Below are 17252 nucleotides of genomic sequence, written 5' to 3'. Positions count from 1 at the left end.
TTGCTTCATTACTTATATCCAATAACTTGCTTGTACATGTCACATGCACCTCATAAACCTCTCCAGAATCCACCTTTCTTTTTTTTTTAATCTTCGACAACTGCAAAAGCTCTTATCACTCTTAATCATTCATGATTGGGCTACTGCAACTCACTACTAATTGGGCTTCCTCTCTCTAAACTCTACCCTTCTCCAAATTGTCCTGAATCTAGCAGCGATGTTTATATTTATGTTCAGCCATTACACCGATACCTCTACCCTGTGGCCAGTCTTTGCACTGGTTGCTCATGCACTATAGAATACAGTATAAGCTGATCACACCCACTGACAAAGTGAGACACAGTGCTGCCGCACCTCATATCTTCTCCCTTATCTCTGTCTACCAATGTACCCATGCTCTTTGTTTTAAAGGGAATCTGTCACCCCTTTTTTGAGATATCATATAATGATATCATTCAATTGTGTGTCACATAAGGATTCTCTTAGTACTTTTGCTTCCCCCTGACCCCGCACCTTTCATGCATAAATACCTTTTTTATATCGGTTCAAATGTATGTAAAGTGCCGCTGTCCGGTCCGCTGGGCGGGGCTTATTTACCTTAGGAGAATCCTTATGTGACACACAATTGAATGATATCATTATATGATATCTCAAAAAAGGGGTGACAGATTCCCTTTAAAGGGAAGGTGCTACGCTTTTTTATTATTTAAATCATGTATTTTTCTCCTTCGCCTCATTGGGAGACACAGGTACTGTGGGTGTATGCTACTGCCGCCTGGAGAGTGACACTAAGTGGAAAAAAAAGTTAGCTCCTCCGCCGTATACACCCTCGCGCCGATTGCGGGCGGAAACCAGTTTTTGCTTAGTGTCTGTTGGAGGCACACGTCTGTCTGTTTCTAGACTGATTTTTTTTCTCTTTTTCCCCATGAAGATGAGACAGGGGCGATGGACCCTATTGAAAGGGTCCGATCTCCCCAAACCAACAACGGACGACCACGTGCGAGTGTCGCCTCCACGCTTCCTCTCCCGCAACGGGAATTTTTTTTTTCCGGATGTTCCTTTTTTACATGAAGATGAGATAGGGGCGACGGATCCTATTGAAAGGGTCCGATCTCCCCAAACCAACAACGGGCGAGCACGTGCGAGTGTCGCCTCCATGTATCCTCTCCCGCAACTTGGGATTTTTTTCATGGACAGGGGCGACGGACCCTATTGAAAGGGCCCGATCTCCCCAAACCAACAACGGGCGAGCACGTGCAAGTGTCGCCTCCAAGTATCCTCTCCCGCACCGTGGGAATGATGCCGGACTTAGCCCTGACACCCTAAGGTATTGAAACCCTAGGCTGCAGAGGCACAAGTGCAGTCCGTGTGGCCCCCACTGCGCCATCAATGCTAAGACTGCGGTGTGGCAGGGGGGCGGACGGTCCCTCTCCTCACCCCTTGAAGAGGTTAGATGGAGCCAGGGTGTCTGCACCGTCCTTTTTTTTTTTTTTTTTTTTGTCATATGGCCCCTCTACCTGAGCTGGAGCCGAAGCACGGAGGAGGGTGGCCTGGGAGGGCTCCTGCAGCGTCTGGGCGCCACAACGCGCTCCCTGGTGTCGGGCAGCGGTGGACCCTGTTCCGGCCTTGCTGGGGCTCGTCGGTTCCGACCCCCCATGGGGGATATCAAAAATTTAGGCCATGGCTTCGGCCGTCGCTAGGCCGCAGCTGGAAGTCCCCGCCCCCCGGTGTCGCGTCACTCCGGCCCCGCCCCCCCATGGCCTGGGCGGACACAGAAGAAATTTAAACCCCGGCTTTGGGCCTAAGCTAGGCCGAGACGGAAGTACCGCCCCCGGGAGTCCTTCCGTGGGCCGGCCTGCAGTTGTGGCGCGCAGAACGAACCGTCCCCTGCACTTCTAGGACAAAGGGGTCACAGGAGTGGGGTATGTGCTGCCACCTAGCTCCCTGAGAGGCCATGCTAGGGAAAAAACAAGGAGCGCCCTCCCCCAGTGTGTTTTTGCGGTACTGATGCCTGGCAGGTACAGCATGTCAGGAAAACCTAAGACACATGTTTCTTTACCCTGCATGCATCTCCTGTCGGTCCGCTTTTCCGCATGTGCAGATCAAGCGAGTATGCGAAGCCTGCGAGTCCGAACGCGCCCAGGAGCCCTCCCCTGCGACCGAGCCCAGTGTACCAATTCCCCCGGAATGGGCGTTATCTCTGTCGCAAACCATGGCGTCACTTACGAGAGCAATCGAGTCCCTTCGCGTCCCAGATAGGGGCAGGGACAGTGGCTCGCCTGTCTTAGAGGGGTCCTCTACCTCACAGGAGCCTCTGGCCTGCAGGGGCCGCTCTCACTCCAGGCAGACCCGGGGGAAACGAACCCACACGGCGTCTCCCGGTCCATCCGGTGCCTCGGCATCCGTGAGCTCTGCTTCTCGATCCCCAGCAAGGCTCGGACTACGACTCGGATGAACCCCTTGACCTAGATACGCCGGGTGGTCAGGAAACGGTTGACCGTATAGAAGCCGTCAACCAGACTCTGGGGATTGAGGATGATTCCACCCTGGCTTTGGGCCATAAGGTGTCATTTAAGCGAGTCAAGCGTCCCCATAGAGTATTTTGCACTCACCCTGAATTTGAGGACATAGTGCAACGACACAGAGAATGGCCGGACAGGCGTTTCTCGGGCCAGAAGGCACTCGAGGCGAGGTATCCTTTTGCCCCTGATCTCCGTAAAAAGTGGATGGAATCCCCAATGGTGGATCCACCTGTATCTCGCTTGGCTACAAAAACTACTATCCGTACCTAGTGGTTCTTCTATTAAGGATCCCACTGATCGTCTCATAGAGAACTTGGCTCGCTCAGTGTTTGAGGCATCGGGATCAGCACTCTCTCCCTCGTTCGCAGAAACGTGGGTAGCCAAAGCCATGATTTCTTGGTCAGAATCATTGAATAGAGCCTTGCAAGATATAGACCTACCAGCTGAAGTATCAGAAATCACAAATCAGATAGCTATGGCGGGGGACTACTTGATCAATGCATCTTTAGATGCGGCCAACTGCGCGGCACTTGCAGCCGCAAATGCAATCTCCATTAGGAGAGCTCTATGGTTAAGGACATGGTGTGCCGATTCAGCCTCAAAAAAGTCCTTGACAGTGCTACCATACCAGTGTGGCCGCCTGTTCGGAGAGAAGTTGGATCAGCTCATCTCCGACTCCACAGGAGGCAAGAGCGGTTTTCTTCCTCAACAAAAGGTCAAACCGCCGTTTCGTCACCAGTTTCAGGCGCGTTTTCGGGACTTTCGCAACCCCAGGTGGACGACAGCGACTGATTCCGCCGCTTCAGGGCGCCCCAACCAGAATAGGGACCAACAGGTCTCATATAGAGCCAACCCATTGGGCAGGATGCGGGCTAACCAGTCCAGGTCAAGAGGATCCAGGTCCCAAAGATCTGCAGCCAAATGACTCGGGGCATCTGCCAGGCGACACCAACAAGGTAGGCTGCAGCCTAATCTGGTTTCACAAAGTCTGGCTCAATGTCGTACACGACACATGGGTGAGAGAGCTGGTGTCCACAGGGTACAAGATAGAATTTGTCAGGTACCCCCCAAGACGATTTTTTTCTTTCCCATCTTCCCAAAGTGGATACCCGGGCAAAGGCTCTACTAGGAGCCATCGATTTGCTAAGCCACAACGGAGTTATCATTCCAGTACCGGAAAACGAGAAGACTCAGGACTTCTATTCCAACCTGTTTGCAGTCCCCAATAAGGACGCGACTGTCAGGCCTGTTTTGGACCTAAAGCTCCTGAACAAATTTATCAGGATCAGATATTTCCGGATGGAGTCTCTCCGTTTGGTCATATCAGCAATGGGGCAGGGAGCGTACTTGGCCTCTATTGATATCCAGGACGCCTATCTACATATCCCCATTTTTCCTCCGCATCAAAGGTTTCTACGCTTCGCCATCAACAGTCTACATTTTCAGTTTGCAGCGCTGCCCTTCGGGTTAGCCACTGCCCCCAGAGTGTTCACAAAGGTCATGGCAGTCCCCATGGCCATCCTGCACTCCCGGGGCATAGTCGTATTTCCCTACTTGGACGACCTCTTGGACAAGGGCCCTTCAAGGTGGACATGCGAGGAAAGTGTCAGCATCACGCTAGATACTCTTGCCCAGTTAGGGTGGTTGGTCAATGTAAAGAAGTCATCCCTTGTTCCAGCTCAGAGAATTTCCTTTTTAGGGATGATCTTCGACACTTGCCGAGGGTTGGTAATTCTCCCTCGAGACAAGGCCCTAGCCCTCTGGCAGGGAGTGCGGGTACTGCGCCAACCAGTCCCTCACACCATCCGTTTCCACAAGAGGATTCTAGGAAAAATGGTGGCGGCGATGGAAGTTATCCTGTTTGCCCAGTTCCATCTTCACCCCCTGCAGCACGCCCTCTTGTTATCCTGGAACAAGAACCCGTTCACGCTCGATCATCGATGCCGGTTGTCCTCTCAGGTCAGACAGTCACTAGAGTGGTGGACAATCAGTTCCTCCCTTCTTCAGGGGAAACCCTTTCCCCCAGATCAGTAGCTGGTGGTCACAACCGACACCAGTCTCCTCGGCTGAGGAGCGGTTTTTCGCCACCACACAACCCAAGGACGGTGTTCGCCACAGGAGGCACGCCTCCCGATCAACTTGTTGGAGATACGAGCGATCCGGCTTACTCTGCAACGTTTTCATCACCTTCTAGCAGGTCGCCCAGTCTGGATCCAGTCGGACAATGCCACGGTGGTGGCTTACATAAATCACCTAGGGGGCACCTGCAGCAGGGCATCCATGTGCGAGGTAGGGCACATTCTTCACTGGGCCAAGAGGAACTGCACGGTGATATCGGCGGTCCACATCCCGGGTGTAGAAAACTGGGCGGCAGACTTCCTCAGCCGACAGGGGCTTGCGTCCGAGGAAAGGTCATTACACACCGAGGTCTTTCAGCAGGTTTGCCAACGGTGAGGAACACCAGGTGTGGATCTGATGGCTTCCAGGGTGAACGTCAAGGTGTCCGTATTTGTCGCCTGGTCCCGGGACCCACAGGCAATCGCCGTGGATGCGCTGGTTCTGCCATGGATCCAGTTTCGCCTCCCATACCTATTTCCCCCGCTGCCACTACTTCCGAGTGTCATCAAGAAGATCAAGGCAGAAGGGGTGCCAGCGATTCTGCTGGCCCCAGACTGGCCTCGTCGGGCGTGGTACACAGATCTAAGTCAGCTGCTCACCGACGTGCCATGGCGACTACCAGAACGCCCAGATCTACTTTCTCATGGGCCAATCAGCCACCCGAACTCAGGGGCCCTGTGTTTGACGGCTTGGCCATTGAATGTTTGATTCTGACTCAGGCATGGTTTGGGCGCTAAGTGGTTGCTACAATGGTTAGGGCCCGGAAGCCTGCCTCGGCACGAATTTACCACCACACCTGGAAGGTTTTCTTTGCATGGTGTCGAGGCCGCGGTTCTCCACTGAGATTCTCTATCCCCAACATCTTGGCTTTTCTCCAGTCTGGCCTAGACTCAGGCTTGGCCCCCAGTTCTCTCAGGAGACAGATATCGGCTTTATCCATCCTTTTTCAGCGCAGGATTGCTACCAACTTGTAGGTAAAGACTTTCATTCAGGGGGTCTCCCACTTGGTACCTCCCTATAAGGCACCTATGGACACCTGGGACCTTAACCTGGTCCTAAGCGTTCTGCAGGAAGCTCCATTTGAGCTGCTACAGGATGTCGCTCTGTCATACCTTTCCTGGAAGGTGGTGTTCCTTGTAGCTATAACATCAATCAGGCGGGTCTCTGAGCTGGCAGTCCTATCTTGTCGAGCCCCGTTTCTGGCTTTTCACAAAGACAAGGTCGTTCTTAGACCAGCGCCTCCCTTTTTGCCAAAAGTCATTTCCTTGTTTCACATTAATGAGGATATTGTCTTGCCCTCTTTTTGTCCAGCACCAGTACACCATGTGGAAAAGGCCCTGCATACATTAGACCTGGTGAGAGCACTCAGGAGGTACGTGTCGCGGACGTCACCCTTTCGTCAGTCAGACGCGCTGTTTGTGCTCCCTGAAGGTCGCAGGAAGGGACTCGCTGCCTCAAAATCGACCATAGCCAGATGGATTCGTTTGGCTATTGAGGAGTCCTACCGCATAAGAGATGCGCCGATTCCAGCAGGGATCAGAGCACACTCTACTCGGGCAGTGGGCGCCTCTTGGGCGCTCCGGCACCAGGCGTCGACGGAACAGGTTTGCAAGGCAGCAACCTGGTCCAGCCTGCACACGTTTACTAAACATTACAATATCCATACTCAGGCTTCAGCGGATGCGAGCCTGGGTAGAAGGATTCTCCAAGCAGCGGTGGCGCACCTTTAGACAGGAGGTGCATGTAGCTTGGATCGGTGAGTGAACTTCCCACCCAGGGACTGCTTTACGACGTCCCACAGTACCTGTGTCCCCCAATGAGGTGAAGGAGAAACATGGATTTTTGTGATAACTCACCGTAAAATCCTTTTCTCCGAGACGCTCATTGGGGGACACAGCACCCACCCTGATAGCCAAATTGGCTTCTGTTTGTTTAATTAATATGCTCTCTGTATGATATTAGGGTGGTTATTTTCTAGACATGTTGTTACCTGCATTAAGGTTGATGTTTTCTGACTTTTGTTTGATCTCCTACTGCTTTTGCACCAAACTGGTTTCCGCCCGCAATCGGGGCGAGGGTGTATACGGCCGAGGAGGAGCTAACCTCTTTTTTTCACTTAGTGTCAGCCTCCAGGCGGCAGTAGCATACACCCTCAGTACCTGTGTCCCCCAATGAGCGTCTCGGAGAAAAGGATTTTACGGTGAGTTATCACAAAAATCCATGTTTTTTTTACATAACCTGTTTTAGCCTGTGCTTTATTAAATTGTATATATTTTTTTAATGTTTGATACAGCCACTGGGGTTCTACTTTGCTGGTTTGTAAGGGTAACTGCACAACTCTTAGTCTGCAAATACCACCCCCCATGGGAATAGGAGACTTCGTTCGGACAGCGATCCAATGTCTTACATTTTAGCCGCATCAGCAGTGAACTGGGCATGCCTCTGTGGCCGGGCACCATTTTATTGTAGCCCCAGCACTGTCTGCTGAGCTCCACTTACCCTCTATCACCAGGACTGTTCACTTCCTGTATAACAGGTCCTGGGTTACAAGGAAACCAGAGGAGCAACAGACAGCAGTGAAGATCGTGGACCATAGGAGCAGCGGCAACTTCATCCATTGGGGATTATCAAGGCTGCGGTAGTGAATGGCCAGGCATGGTGCTTTTGTCCAGAGGCAAAAATATGAAGGGGGATAGATGTGGAAAGTGTTGTGGGAGGAGAATTTTTCTCATTCCGTGTCTCTCTCTCACCCTCATGTTTTTTGCCTCTGCAGAAAAGCACCATACCTGGCCCTGATGCTCACACCGCCTCATCCCTGATACTCACCAATGGGCCACGGTGCTCCTCTGGCCCAGTGTAGATCTCAGTGCAGTCACCCACAAAAATGTTGCTTCACTGTGATTCTAGTTTTTATTCTGTATTGAGCACTATATGAAGCTCATTATACTTTATGGTGCACTCTGTGGGGCTCATTGCACTATATGGAAAAGTATATGGGAATCTAGGGGGTTAATTAAAATGAAAATTACTTTGTAAGTGCTGCAACGTTAAGAGGTATGCTCTTCCGTGACTGTTAAATATTTTTTCTTTTGAGGGTTTCAGGTGTCAAATGTGTGACCCCCGCTCTCTCCACTTCTATAGAAGCAGTGGTTTAATATGTGCCCCCGCTCTGTCTACTTCTATGTGAGTAGTAATGTATTGGATGGAGCGTGTTCACGCATTACACCACTGCTCCCATACAAGCAGACGGAATGATGTAATGCGTGACCCCGCCGCATCCACTTCTGTGGGAGCAGTGGTGTAATAGTGTAATGCGTGACCCTGCTCCGTCCACTTCTGTTGGAGCAGATGTGTAATGCGTGACCCAGCTACGTCCACTTCTATGGGATCAATAGTTTAATGTGTGACTCGCTCGCTCTACATCTATGGGAGCAGTTGTATAGGGGACTGAGCAGGGTCACACATTACACCACTTCTCCCATAGAAGTGGACAGAGTGGAGTCATACATGAGATACTGCATATCTAATCCCATCATGTGATACACTACACTTAGAGAAACACACTGGGATTAGATACAGGGCTAAGTGTATCTAATCAGGTACACGATACCCTCCATGTCTCTAAACACAGTTATGATACAGCGAGCAGCACTAACAGAATCGGTGCGGCCAGCTGGCCTCGGGGACTGTCTACTTGTCAGTATCCCTGACAGTCACCTATAAAATGGCTCCTCACTGTGATCCTAAACGTCATCCTCTTATCCTGTTGCAAACACCCAGAAGGGGAGGAGTGACATCACACACATGAGCAGATCCCGCCCACATTTACTGCAGTCGTAGTGTGAGCTAGTTGTTCTCTAGGTTTTCATGGCAAATTTCAGCAGCTGCTCCCCCTAGTGTTTAAAAGTGGAAATACCAAAACGTTTTCAATTACTCATCATTTTTTAGTTAATGAAAAGCAAATTATAATTAAAGAAAATAAAAACATTCTCAATTTACATTTTTCAATTGTTATAATTTTTTATTTTATGACGCACATCCTCCATAATCTGAATCTAACACTACCATCTCCCAAGATTATTTTTTTTTTCTGTGCTGTGCCAGTTCTCTGGTATGCACTACCCCAGACAATTGGGTTAATTCTTGAGTCACAGTTTTACATGTGTCCTACAAATAGTTCTATATCCCTGCACCACTTCTGCAGGTCTGTGCTTTTCTTTGGCAGCAACATTCATCCTTAATACAACGGAGAAAATGGATTTCCAAGGCACCAGATATTCCACAAATGTTTTCTTTATTGCATCTTGTTAAAAAAAAAACAAAAAAAAAAAACTACTCGCGGCAAGCATGGTGACATTTCAGACACACGGAGCCTTTTTCAAGCCCTAATTCAAGTTGAAGGTGTTTTTGTTTTCTTTTTGAATTTTGGCTTCATAAGGGGCTTTTGTAGCCAAATTGTCACCATATTTACCGTGTGTTTGTATTTTTTTTTTTCTGAGAAAGGAACACTTTGGGGAACATCTGATGTCTTGGAAATCAATGGTCTTTTGCCATAAAAATACATGGCTTTAGTCTGGCCTGTAGCAGCACCCCACTCTAACTGTTCTCTATTCCTACGCTTTCCTCATATCTGCTCCTATTTCTCAGCAGTTCCCACTCACTCCATGTACGCGGCACCTTGTATCTGTTCGTGCACAGGTCTTTGCTAATGACCGGTTAGTGCATGAATACCCCTATTTACTGGACCGTACCTCACAATACAAGTGCCCCCCCTATCCCCTCATAGATTGTAAGCTCTTGTGATCGGACCCTTCAGTTTGCTTGTGTACATTGTAGTACTGTGTATGTAAAGTGCTGTCCATTAGTGACAGCCATGTTACAGAACCTGCCTCATTCAGTCCATACCAGTAGAATTCTTGCCGTTGGTTGAGGCTTCATTCTAGCATCGTTTTCATCGTGCAGTCAACACTTCATGTATTTTTTATGCAAACCTTTGATGTTCTCTTGCAGTGACTATAACAAATAATCATTGTATTTTCTAACTTGTTGAGTATAGCCTGCAACATATTTTGTTACTCTGTTAGGCAACAAGAACGTGGTGACTAGAGAACACCTAGATCGCATGAAGAACGGCTGTATTGTCTGCAACATGGGACACTCCAACACTGAGATAGATGTGGTAAGTAGCAATATGATGGGAGGATCTATAGAACACGAGGTCTGTTAGGAGGAGCGCATGTAATAGAAGGAATAATGCACTCGGTAACATGAGGGATGTCATCTTTATCTTTACACATATGGGGTCTAAGAATATTTTGTATGTTTTCACTCCCTTTCTTATAGTGCTTAATATAACAAGTGTTGCATGTATATTTCTCTTTCTCTTCTTTTTTTTTTTTTTTTTTTTCCTCATCAGGCGAGCCTGCGTACTCCTGAACTGACATGGGAACGAGTGCGGTCTCAAGTTGACCATGTCATCTGGCCTGACGGCAAGAGAATTGTTCTTCTGGCGGAGGTATTGAGAAGCTCCTAACTGTAGTTATCTACCTTACAGTATGAAGAGTTTTATTAAACCACAAACCTACGTTCTGGTCATGAGAATGGTTCTCTCTATCACCGGTTCCTCCTCACCGCAGATAGGATGCAGGGGTTCTGCCACTCTATGGGACTGACGGAGGAGGAGAGTACAGCGCTCCGCTGTTTGCGTGTATCATAGATATAAATGGATCTTTTGCAATCATGCGCTGGATCGTGCTTTGTGGGTTGCAAACACTGTGTAGAGCAGTAGGCTTAATGGTTACAGAACAGACTTAAAATCACAGCACATAAACCTTACAGAACTTCACCTTGTGGTTGGCTTCTTCGATGAGGACTAAGAACACGGATACTCTGGCGCTTGTTCACAAGAGGTTGTTTGTTCCCTCTTGCAGTGGTTACTGGCTTAAATCCATCGATCAGTGAGGAGGCTCACCGCTTACATTGAGTTACCTCTAGCCAGGCGGCACTCCATCAGCTGACCCTCCTGCCTTTCTGTGCCGATACACATGCCTTGCTGTGACGTAGCGCTCTGAACCAGAGTTGGAGAAGTGGCAATGTCAGAGCTTCAGCCGACCCTCTGCGCAGTTGCTATTTGGGACACAGTCATTTCTCTTAGCTGCCTACCCACTCATGGCTCCCTGAAGGTCTAGTTCATGCCAATTCTTTCTCTCAGACCACAGCAGGCACCTCACCCCCACACACCAAACAGGGTCCTAAATACTAATGTTGCAGTGTATTGTTTTGGCGCCCCTGCTTTTCACACCTATGTCGGCCTCTTTCTGCATCTCCTCAGAGAAGCTGGCAGTGCTAAAACTAGAATTTCCTTTGCCTAGGTATGGCAGCACTGCTGCACACCCCAGCTGGCCAGTCCATTACACCTCTGTAACAAGGTGCTCAGACCGTGCCAGGCCGGCTTGCCAAACATCAAGAAATTGCTGAACAGTCAGTAAAAATCTGGCACTTTCTCCGTTGTCCATGAAATAAAATGAATGCATACTTGTATATTTTTTTTTTTCTTTTTAGGCTATTGGCACATTCAGATTGTAGTTATTCTTTTACAGCTTACAGCGAATGCTCGTAGTGTTACTATCCGTATATTGCATTATAGACAAATGTAACTTATAATATGTCCAAGATTTGTGGTTAAGTTGTGTGTGTAAAAAAAAAAAAAAAAAAAAAAGTACAAAAAACAAATTGCATTAAGAAGCCGAAGACTCACAGGACCCTAGTCCAGCGGCCACATTTTGTAGTCCTTGGCTGCTAAGCCACAGCATTGCACGCCACCTCCTACCTGCAGCACCTCTGCTGCCTCTTCTCATTAGTAAGCCCAGTACAGACTGAGCAGGTGGAGATTTAATAATTGTGTTTTTAAAAATGACATTTAACTACGTTCCATTGATGTCTTCTGTACTTTTCCTTCCAGGGCCGGCTGCTTAATCTAAGCTGTTCTACTGTTCCCACTTTTGTGTTATCGATTACTGCTACTACACAGGTCAGTCACATTTACAAAGCAAATCCTAGAATTCAATATATGTATTATACCACTTAATATAAAATGTTTCTGCCTTGTGACACGTTACAATAAGCTGACGTTAGTCCTGATACCCAAGATCCACCATATGGTCATACCCAAATAATGATGAAATCTAGCATTCTGCAACAGTCGTAGGGCCAAATCAAGATGCCCAATGTTTTACTCTAAATGCCATATCGATACGGCATACGATTATTTGATTACTATACTTTATTTTTGGAGACAAAATGCCCATTTATAACGTATTGAGAATATTGTTAAATCTGTGTTTGTACCCCAATCAATCACCAGAATATGGGAGTTTTGTCTTCCCTGACTGCAATACCACAAGCATAAGAAATAGAATAAAGCAGGCCGGTCATGTAACTGCGGTTTTGCTTCATTCATTACCTACTAGAAAGATGAGGCTATCAAACGGCTGTGCTCGGCTATCCTTGTCATCCACATAGACAATAATTGGAGCACAACCGGCCCATTTAACTTCTAGTTGTAGACTTGCAGCCGGGGGGAAATCTTTCCACCCACACTGATATAACCATTCTCTATCCAATGGATATGTAGTAGTTTTTGCTGCCTGTCGGACAATTCTATCCATCTCTGCATTGTCCTCTGCTCCAGTCACCATCTTGTCTGCACATTTACAGGCACTCGCACTCATAGAACTCTACAATGCTCCCGAGGGGCGCTACAAGCAGGATGTCTATCTCTTGCCTAAAAAAATGGGTGAGTGTTCCTATAGAAGAAACTTCTACGATTTTGGATAGCTGTACCCCTTCTCTATACTTGGCTGTTTGGAGTTTGACCTGAGTGGATGGCCTTTTTTTACCGTTTAGATGAATATGTAGCAAGCCTCCATCTTCCCACATTTGATGCCCACCTGACTGAACTTTCTGATGAGCAGGCCAAATATCTCGGTCTCAACAAGAATGGGCCTTTTAAACCAAACTACTACAGGTATGTATTTTGGGATTTTTATTTAGCATTTTAAAAGGGTTTTCCCATCATAAATGGGTACACTTACACCTTTGTTGTAAAAAGCGAGCAATTTGTAGGTATATCGTCTACTGTTCTTTGCTTAGGTTACCACACACCCCTGCAGCCCATCAGAGGTGGCCAGCTCAGTCGGCACAGAACGGGCGCCTGTATGCACTGCTTTTCAGTTCTCTTGTCCTTTTTTGATGCTGAAGGGGCAAAGCTGCTTCTGTTTGCATAATGGTAGAGCGCACAGTTTGGGCCAGCGGCACATCCTTGCTGTCAGCCCACACTGTCAATCTTTACGAGCCCACCTTTTCCCTGGAAATAGGAAGGGGTGGGGCGGCAGTGGAGAGAATGCATTTACGAAAAAGGGAGAGAGGAGTAACCATTTAAATTCTTATGAGTATACCGATGGCTTTCCTTAAAGCCCCCCCCATACACGGTAGGCTACTGTTGTCCGAACCCACCAACAACAACAGTTTCAGCCGATGGTCTAATGTGTATTGGCGCCCCAGACAATTTATTGAAGTGAAATATCAAACCGACATGCCCAATTTTGGACTACCGATCGTATTGTCTTCTGGAGAGAAGACAGTCAGGCGACCGCTTCCTCATGGAGAACACTGCCAAATGAGCACTCTTGTGTATCATAGACCTGGATGGCTGCCAGCCGAGTCATCATTCGGCCAACAGCCATCTAGTGTGTATGGTGACCTTAACTTATTCCTGATAGCAAAGCCTGACTGTCCTAAAAGAGCACAGATTCATACTGAGTAGCCAGCTCCATATATAACCAGCAAAGTAGCTATAGCATGCAGATACGAAGATGGAATTGCATTACTGTGTTTGTTCCTGTTTTGTGGAGCAGTAATGCAATTCCAATTTCATATATTTCATATTTACAAGCTATAGTGTTAGGGAGTGTGACTTAAGTTCTTAACTTATCCCTGAACCCATTCTGTCCTGAGCGGTGTGGAACGGTACGCCTCTAATGGACACCATCTGGTGTACTTGTGCTTCAGAGTCATAGAAAAGCAAATATTGACACAAGATCATAGTGATTTGCTATCAATGTCGATTATTTATTCACGTTTATAAGGGTGAACACAATTTTATGTTCTGAATGAAATGGAGGAGATGTCTCCTGTAAAAACTAGTAAAACCCATATTTCTACATTGGGACATGTTCAGATGTGACGGTTTTGCCGGTCCCATTCTGCACTGCAAATTCACTTCAAGCTCCAGTACAGTAAATATATATGGGGTTTTGAAAACTTCATCCTCGTGTAGTGAAAAAAAAATCCTTTGAAAATCTCCATCATTCCTGTGGGTTTTTTTTTTTTTTAAAGATTGTAAGATTTACATACGTGTGTGTTCTCTCGTATAGGTATTGAGTGCATCTGAATACCACAAACCAGGAGCTGTTGGAAGATGGGGGAGATTCTGGAAAAATCCAATAAAAATAAGAAGCCTTTCACAGCCACTGTACAGCCGGCTCTTACTACAAGAACTGGACTTTCTGCCATATTAGCAAACAATATATTAGGGTATTTATTAAAGTGAAGATGCCTAGAATATACTGTGCTAATCACAGATTGCTGGGGTTTTGGGCGGCTTGTTTTTAGGTCTTTGACAAGTCCCTCCAGATTTCTGCTGTACTTATCTGTTAACACGACTCATCCCGGTAGCACATGGGACGGGGAACACGTTAACAAGCATGAATCCTAAAATCAGTCTTATTTTACGTTAACGCTCACTTTTATTTTCTCTTTTAACATTGATTATTTTGAAGGATGCAAAGTGCGGAGGTCTTAATGAAAACTGTAAAGTGACTTAAATCCTATTTTATTGTGGTTTTTAATAGTGAAGGTTTTTTTTTTTTGTTTTAATTTCCTCCCAGGGTAATGGAGATAATATTATTAATATTGGCCTCCACCACTTCTGCTGCTGTGATGGCTCCTAAAAGTTCCAACACTACATAATAAATCACTAAACTGTGATGCATGTTAGTAGCTCCATGAGTAAATGAATGCAAGCCTTCCTGATGGTCCATACTTGTACTGTACATTTGCATTATTCCATGATCCCCATGGCGTGCTGGCTCCTTACAGAATGTGTACGTGCTACTTTGGCCCATGGGTTAATGAGCGGTGTCTGATGTGGTACTGTGTCTAGGTTTCTCTTGTTGTCTTTGTATGTCACGAAGTATACAAGACGTGAGATTGTCTCAAGCCGATCTCCTTCCATGGCCCCTGTACATTTATTATAGTTTCCGCAGATCAAGATGGGTTAACGATAATTCTCTGGTCTCTTACCCTTGAGAAATGAACTACTCACTTGTAATGAGTGAATTGATGTCCACGGCCAATTGTGTGCAAAATGATGACTAAATGATAGAAACCTCTACTCTAAGGTACCGCTGTATATTGTACATCTCTGTGCTGGTAATTAACAAAATGCACATTCTCTGCTTTCTTGCCTGCTTTGCTCCAATATATTTGCTCTTCGCTTAGCAAATTGGCTCCAGTTAGCCTTTGTTTTTGTCCCTCTTACAACTGAGGTCCTTCGTAATTTGCCAGCAGTCCTTAGTCCTCCTCATCAAAGGGGGGCGCTATACATTCCCTGCTGAAGCTGTGAATTCCCCCTATGGGAACCTATGTAAGCTGCCAGTAGGTAACTTGGAAAAGCCACTTCAGGTTGTTCTCTTCGTTTTGTCATGTCCCAAAAGCTTGAAAGAAAAATTCTTTGCTGACTTTTTTTTTTTCATGATTATGTTAATCGATTACCTCCATAGTCTGATGATTCTGTATTTGACACTTTTTAATTTAGTATGTAAGAAAATCTAGAGCTATTGTTCCTTTTACTGCACATTGCAGTATTCTGCTGCTACATAACGGCAAATTTGAGACTGTATTGTGATGTGCTGCGCTATAGAGAGTATTGAAACATTGTATGTATACAGCAGAGCTGTATATTACTGTCCTGTATTCGCATAATTACTTCGGCATCTATGGGATTTATTTTCTGGCCAAGTATTAGCTTTTTCAGGCACCACAGCTTTTCTTCTGGAGCACACCGCTCCTCTGCCTCTCGGCTTCCTGGTTGCCAGGAGCAGTGCGCTTCTGATTACTGACACATCAGACCAGCAGTGTGGTCGATTACTGACATATCCGACCAGCACTGGGCCAAACTGGGCGCTCTCCCAGGCTGCTAGAGGAGGCAACTATGTGAAGCGCTCTGAGACTGGCCGGGCTGACGCTAAAGTATAGAACCTCCAAGCAGCGTGCGCTCCTTGCCTAGGTAATGACCACTCTGAGATCACAAGGCCTTGGCAACACGCTGTATACTATATAAAATCCCTCCATCAAAAGGATTTTTAATTAAAGGTAAATTTCAAAATTGCCTGTTTTTATCAGCACTTTGCAGTTGCACCCATTTTAAGAACTTGATACTGCCCCATTGGATAAAGATTGTTTTCTTGTATTTTGCTGCCACTAAGTGGTAGCAAAACTTTGCAAACTTTTCTTTTTCCCTTCAAAAATATATTTGAAAGATTGTCAGTAAATCAAATTGGTAACTTGGTGTGGTTTTTGATTTTAAGTATTTTTGACCGCTTGGACTGCCAGGCACACACGTGAGGCCAGATGTTTTTTGTCTGAATCAATATTCATGGGAATCAAATCACTAGAAATCCAAAGCAAGAAAACCACTAGGCCTTTTGCCTTATTAGATGACTTGACAATGTGGATATACATTCAGATGAGTTTGGCTTCTCCGCTGTGTATACCGTGTGTCGCTGACTGATGCACTGTAGTTGTAGTTCCCATAGAATCGCAACTCCTGGGGGGTCTTGGTCCTTTCTCCTGCATCCTACCACTCCTGAAGCTTTCCTCAATCCGCTACGTCTTGTTTTGGTGTCTGAAGATAAACTTTATAGCTAATAACTGAGAAATCTACTAAAGCAGGATATACAGGATACCAGCAAAATGCATTTAACATTTTTGGGCATTGATGAACATATGACAGCTCTATGTTGCTGGTGAGCAATGCACAGTCCTCTGTAGCCCTCCCTTCAGCAGTGGGGTCTGACAGTCTGCACTCATTGTCCTGTATTACAGTCAGCGGTCACAGCCGCGTTCTTCAGAGTCTTTTACATTTTAATGTATGAGTGATTGTATTAGATCAGCAATAAGGAATCTGTAATCTTAAACATGAATAAAATAATGGAAAATAATTGCGTCTTGAAGCCTTTTCTTTCTCCATTACATTCAAGCTGTAGCTTTCTACCTTTGCATCCTACCATCAGCTTTTACTAACGACCAGCTGACCCTCTGATGTGTGCATTGTCCTCCCTCCATCTATGCAGACAGGTAAAATGCGTGGGCTGACATCAGATGGCGCTAATATTATGAAGCCACTCGTCTGGCACCATGTTGGATGGGTGCAGGGGCTGCCTGACTATACATGCAGTATTTTGGGGTGTGAAATGGAAACTGATAGAACATGCTGCCATTTATTTATTTTTTTCACATTGCTTTCCGGTTTGTGTGGAAAATTGCTCACAT

At 46.5% G+C, this 17252-nt stretch overlaps 1 protein-coding gene across 8 annotated transcripts in view; it reads left to right on the top strand.

Moving 5' to 3' along the window:
* The window catches only part of AHCYL2 (adenosylhomocysteinase like 2), a 163500-nt gene extending 146579 nt beyond the window's left edge, over positions 1–16921 (top strand). For all 8 annotated transcript variants that reach the window (XM_073579196.1, XM_073579199.1, XM_073579197.1 and 5 more), the window contains exons 12-17: positions 9725–9819; positions 10057–10155; positions 11602–11670; positions 12357–12435; positions 12546–12666; positions 14075–16921. In XM_073579196.1, the coding sequence (XP_073435297.1) occupies positions 9725–9819; positions 10057–10155; positions 11602–11670; positions 12357–12435; positions 12546–12666; positions 14075–14081 (470 nt within the window). In that variant the 3' untranslated portion in view covers positions 14082–16921. The remainder of the gene's footprint in view (positions 1–9724; positions 9820–10056; positions 10156–11601; positions 11671–12356; positions 12436–12545; positions 12667–14074) is intronic.
* The last annotated feature ends 331 nt before the right edge of the window (positions 16922–17252 follow it).

This window comes from Dendrobates tinctorius, unplaced genomic scaffold, assembly GCF_039654945.1.
Source record: "Dendrobates tinctorius isolate UK_male_01 unplaced genomic scaffold, ASM3965494v1 ptg000062l, whole genome shotgun sequence".
In the NCBI taxonomy this organism is placed as follows: domain Eukaryota; kingdom Metazoa; phylum Chordata; class Amphibia; order Anura; family Dendrobatidae; genus Dendrobates; species Dendrobates tinctorius.
The sequence above is the reverse complement of the archived record's forward strand: the minus strand, read 5'-3'. Positions and strand labels throughout refer to the sequence as shown.